The sequence below is a fragment of the Fukomys damarensis genome, unplaced genomic scaffold (assembly GCF_012274545.1).
Source record: "Fukomys damarensis isolate Sample0158 unplaced genomic scaffold, DMR_v1.0_HiC HiC_scaffold_30, whole genome shotgun sequence".
Lineage (NCBI taxonomy): Eukaryota > Metazoa > Chordata > Mammalia > Rodentia > Bathyergidae > Fukomys > Fukomys damarensis.
In genome coordinates this window covers 67202775-67208774 of record NW_022900942.1, presented here as the reverse complement: position 1 = coordinate 67208774, position 6000 = coordinate 67202775, and the positions used below count along the sequence as shown (strand labels likewise).

The following is a 6000-nucleotide window of genomic DNA, read 5'->3' as shown; positions in this document are numbered from 1 at the left end:
AAGCAACTGTGAAAGCCAATTATTTCTGCCACCACTGACCTTGATTTTCAACGAACCAGAGAATGATTAAAGTGAAAATGACAATAGAACACTGTACATAACTTATGATTTTGCTTTAAGTGCATAAACATCTTAAGGTAATACATATTCATAAAAATGAATCCATGATGTGGTCCTTCTTACAATTTACTTTCCACACTGCATAAAATCCCACTCTGCCCTCAGAAGCAGAGGCCAGGGCAGAGCATGCTCACCCTTTGCTGCCACAGCCTGTGTGCCAGGCCCCCAGTCACTGCCCACACAGAGCCCAGGCAAATCCCCTCCCACACAGGCTGCCAGGGTGGAGGTGCCGGCCCAGCAGCCCTGTGTCCTGAGAAGATGTCTCTGCCATCGGGACAACTAGCTACTGATGCCTAACAACAGGAATGTACCAGCCATCAGTGTGTTGAAATAAAATTTTTGTTTTTATTGTGGAAAGGAAAATGACACTTCACCATATTTTCAAACAGTTTATTTACTCACAATAGTTTAATTCCCCTTGAAAGCTAGAAAATAAGATCGCTTATTTATCTTGATTTTGTTTTTCCATAGTATTAAGCATTGCTCTTTCCCTAACCCTCCTAAAGGTCAATGTTTGAAATCTATGCACACACTAAAGTCAGTGATAGGAATGTGCACAGCTCTATGGAAACGATCACTGAAGGGTTTCTAAAGTGGCTTATCACAATGTGGACACATACTCTGTTAAGATCGGTTTTTATTTTTAACAAGTGTTACAATTCTTTTTCAAAGCAGTATCATATTCTCAGAGAGCACAGCCCAAAGTATTCCCTTATCATATACTGTAATAGCAATTTCAGAACTTTTCAGCAAAGACACTTCAAAGAAAAATTAACTATTATTTCTTTGACCAGAATTTCTGAATCAGATATTTTTCTCCAAGTGTCATTTCTCTTCTTTCCTTTGAAGATAATATTCCACACACTCAGAACACAATTCTTAAATTTGCTTCTTGTAAATACAAGAACAGGCAAAGTTAAGGTACATTAGTTCTAGAAATAATGAAGGAAAGTAGTGTATTTAGCATCACACGTGAACTTAAGGCCTTTGTTACTTGATTGTAATTTCAGTGCTAACAACAGTAACCCCCCATGCTTACTTCCATCAGTAAGCAGATCGACAAAGCAAAACATTTCTAAACACACGAAGAACAATTTATATATCATCAATCAGTCAGTACAGCCGGACTCTTCTGAAAGTGTAAGTATTGGTAGTAAAATAACCTGATCACATTTCATAGAACTATTAAACAGTCCTAAACAATCAGAGCATCCGCTGATACACAGTTAAGAAATCCACATTTACTTCTGAAGATGCTAACGCAGACTACAGTTTTTCTCAAAATGCCTCCTAAAAATAAACTGTAATGTTTATGGCCCATGTGAGAGGCACCGCTAGCCTAAACACTAAGGTACACATGAGACACAGCAGGCCTGTAAATACGGTCTTAATGACAGAAAAATCTCACAACCACTCATTAAATAGCATCTTACGTTCACTATTTCAGCTATCTTTCAAATGATGACAATTCCTTTCCTACGAAGTCACCAGGGAGGACAGAGCCAGAGTCAGGAGTCATACTGCTAATGCCAGCTGTCTCTACCCACCTGTGGGACAAGGGCAAGTCCTCTCCAACCCTCAGAAGGCCTCAGATTCCTCAACTACCAAGGGGCTGAGCAAAATGAATTCTAAGGAGCACTCCCATAAAACGGGATTTTGTTAAATTTTGATAACTGAAAACCTTTTTAAATGTATTTATGAAAATATCAAGCTTGATACTTATCATCAATGATGTCAGTTACATAGAGAGCTTCAGGCCAACTAATTACTGAGTGTGTGTTTGGGATGAAAATATAAGACTTTTTTAGCATGCTTTTCCAGTTATCAGAAAAAGAAGGGGTTTACAGTAACAGTAAATCATACAGCAACGGAAATATTACCAGCAGCAGCATGCTAGTAATGGCTAGGTATTATTTAGTAACTTTTGATCACAAGGAAGGGTTTTATAAAAGATATCAAGAGCACAAGAACACAGTACATGTGATCTAACAAACTCAAAACACGTATGAAATGGAAACAACCAAATTACTTTAGAACATTTTACTTTTCTGTAAGATATGTACGCAGATCCAAGCTACCACACTTCATTGCACCACATGGAATCTCAAAAACCAACACTAATTTCCAAGCATAAAAATTCAATTGTATGAGAATGCACTCAGTTACGTTCTCTGGTTCCAAACTTTCCAACCCAATATGAGTTACAGTAAATGAAGACAGAAGACTAAGTACAGGAAAGTATCAGCCCCCACAAGGAATATTCACATGGAAAATGTGTCTCATGTGCTTAACAGGTTTGAAAAGGAAAAGGTCACTTTCCACACACACACACACACACACACACACAAAAGGCCCAAGGCTTGCTAACACAGAATTCCCATAATGAAAATATGAGTGTCAACTTGGGCAGGAAAAAACACCTACTTTTAACTATTATGAAATGTATAACATAGTAAGAATTACTAGGCTGGGTAAATACTTGAAAATCAGGAGAATAAGTCTTCTGTGAAGACTCCAAAAGAACCTGATAAAGAATGGGGTTTGGGCTGGGGATTTAGCTCAGTGGTTCTGCCGCCTGCCTTGCAAGCGCAATGACCTGAGTTCGATTCCCGGTACCAAAAAAAATAGTTGGGGGGTTATCAAATGGCCTTGTGACACACATAAAGACACCAAAATTGTAGCACTTTTATTTTCATGCCATTTGCTTGTATTTCTTGAAAACAAACCAATTATGATTTTCCAAAAGCAAGTTAAAATTTTAATCAATGAATTTCCTTAACAGAATGAGTACTTTTAATTATAAATACTGTACTACCTATAAGGAAGAGTTTCAATACTAAATTATGCACTATAAATTTCAAACACCACCCCGTAAGGCTTTCTGCCACCCGCTCTAATGACACCACAGACACAATCAAGCTATCGAGCAAGAATCTGGTAACAGTTTTATTTTTTTTATGTTAAATACCATGGGACAGGATTTGTCAGCGAACAGTTGCCTCACAAGGGTAAGAAAAATTCCGCCATGATATTAGCAAAGGTAAAGGAGAAAATGTACACAGTAAGAGGCACCATTTCCCCACAGAACACCTCTTGGCATTTCCTGAATGAGTGATATTAGCAATCTAAATCATATTTCAAGAGGTAACAGCAACAGATAAAATTTAAAGGGATTATTAAAATAACATTTACAAGACTCTGAACAATTCTTGAACTCTTATTAAAACCACAAAGAAAACAACTCTTTATTATGAATTTCATGAAGGACTGAGTGCGCCACTGACACCTGCTAGTGATGACTTGGTGATAAGACAACCTGTCCAGCAGCCGAATTTTTACTGTGTTTTCTAACCGTAAAAGATCATTAGAGGCAAGGCCTGTATTGACGCTGTACACACAAAAAATGGTCACTGCGGGCCATACTACCAGTGAAATGGTAGGTAAACAAATCTTTTTCTGGTCAAGAGAAAAAAAAAAAAGGAATAGCACTCTGCATGCTTCACTCTACAAGATGAACTTCCCTAGAAAGAACCCGATGAAGATGGCTGCGATCACAACAAGGAGTGAGGGGAGAGGACTGGTGACGTTGTCTCTGAAGGACACGGCCGAGGGCGAGCCAGGCTTCTCCGAATGCGCTACCTTCCTGAGCCTTAAGCCTTCCTCCTAGGGGAAAATGCAGAGAGAGATTTCAAACACTAATATGCATCCACACACTGACACTACAGGACTGCAGGGAAGCAAGCAGCAGGGTGGGAGCAAGGATTAGGGGCCAGCCCACTGAGGGGCTCTCTGAAGGGACAGAGACACTCTTAACACAGGCTGCAGTGACGGCTGCCCCATCCCATCCCTAACAATCACTACACTGTCCACTGAGAAATACATCCTAAAATACTAATCCTGTGCATGGATTCGTTTCTGAGATGGCCTGTGGTATTTCAAACTGGTTATACCCATCCTAGAGAACCAGGAAGAAACTCTAGTCTGATGGGTTTGCTGACCCTACAACTCAGAAACCCGCACGGAACAAGCACGGGGCATACTCATCAGAAGAGATATTACAGGGTTTGGGGGAAGGGGTTTTGGGGAACTCTAAATAATGCATGTCTTGATATCCTGTAAAGCAGAGCAGGGAAGAATGTGTGTGTAAGGATTTGAACCAAGTCTGGACTACAAAAACCACACAGAATCCTATTTCTCTAAAAGCTACAAATTAAGATGGGTGTAGACTGCCACACAACAGGACCCCTATCTGAAGTTCTTGCCTGGACTGGGAACTGAGCCTGCTTCTCTGCATCAAAGTGACTCAGAGCCTCCAGGTAAGGGTGGGTCACTCCCTCCGTCCTGAAAGGGTCTCACACAGCAAGTTTCTGAAATGCTAGCTTAGCAGGAGACTTGGTTTCCCACAGGAAAGGGGCAGTCACCCAAAGTGGGTCAGGACCCCAGAGGAAAGTGAACAGGGAGATACTGACTGATACAGTGAACTATGCAGCTGGCCTCATCCCCGTCACCAGCCCGACTACAGCAGGACAGTTTTACTTCCTCAATACAGGGCGTCAGTCTTATTTCACATGATTCCTCTATGTTTACCTATACAGACAGACCCCAACTTCATGGAGTTCAACTCACTGGGGCTTGAACTGTGACCTTTCTCCAGCCTAGCACATGCAGTCTGATCCCCGCTGGAGATGCTAGGTGGCTCACAGCCAGCCACCCCAGAACGAGGGACACTATTTTACAACATGCTGTGCTAAGGAGGGTGCGTGGTAGCTGAGGTGTACTGAAGATACAGTGACTCCACGGTTCACAAATTTGATTCCGATCACAAACCAAGCTGGACGAGAACAGAGTCAAAGTCAATGTTCAGGGTCACTGTCGACCTTATAGAAAATGTGATTCATTCAGTTCTCTTCCAGTTCAGTCTGCGACCAGAATCATGGAGACAATTGAGTCCCTGAAATGAGGTACCACTGCATGTTTAACACAGCAATATTTTGAACTTAGGAGGAGCTTATGAGGAAAGTATTTCATGGAGTATGTGAAAAGAATACACCAGAGTGATGTAACATCATACTATTTTATTTGCATTGTATTTTTTGGAATTGGGTTCTTTTGGGGGGTTCTTATGCTAATTATTAATTCCAGATAAAAAGAGTAATGATTCTCAGCCCCAGCTACACATTACAAACACCTTTAGAACTTTAAAAATATCTCTGGTGACTCTGAATCTCTGGATCTGGGCAGGACCTAGTCATCTGGGCTTTTAGAAACTCGCTGGGTGATTCAGAGGCACAGCCTAGAAGAAGTGAAGCGCTTTAAAGTCTAAAAGGTAATGAATGTAAAAGTACTCAGGCACTGAACCAAGTAATTACTTGTTACTAGCAAATTACGCCGAAACCTCAAATATATTCGCGTCAGTCCCTCCAACAGTCTGTGTGTCCACTGTTCACCCAAACATGTGAGTCACTGCTCTGTGCCCGTGCTGGGGATGCAGACAGTGAAGCCCTGCCCAAAGACTGCACACTCCAGGGAGAGACCCGTCTAACAGGAAGAGCAGGAAGAAGTAGCAGACACAGCACGAACACAAAGGAACAACGGTCCGAGGCAATTTTTTTGTTTTGAAGGGAGAGAAGACTACACTGAGAAAAAAATAAAATGACAAGAATTAGGTAGTGAAAAGTTTGTGCACTGTGTGAGGTGTAGAAAAGGTCTAGGGCCTTGGAGGTACAATATGGAGAGCTCATGCTGAACCAAGAGTGACACAGGAGCTGCTTCTCAGGTACTCCAGTCCAGCACAGTACAACGCATGGGCAGCAAATGCGTGCCACATGTATGATGCTACACTTTTAATAGCAAACTAAATGAGTAAAAGTAAGTTGGCAA

The 6000-nt window shown here is 41.3% G+C and overlaps 1 protein-coding gene across 1 annotated transcript in view; it reads right to left on the bottom strand.

The window, feature by feature from the left end:
* Positions 1-506: 506 nt before the first annotated feature.
* Vapa (VAMP associated protein A) overlaps positions 507-6000 on the bottom strand; it is a 58320-nt gene continuing 52826 nt past the window's right edge. Inside the window, exon 8 of the mRNA XM_019209702.2 lies at positions 507-3783. Coding sequence (XP_019065247.2) covers positions 3625-3783 — 159 coding nt within the window. The 3' untranslated portion in view covers positions 507-3624. The remainder of the gene's footprint in view (positions 3784-6000) is intronic.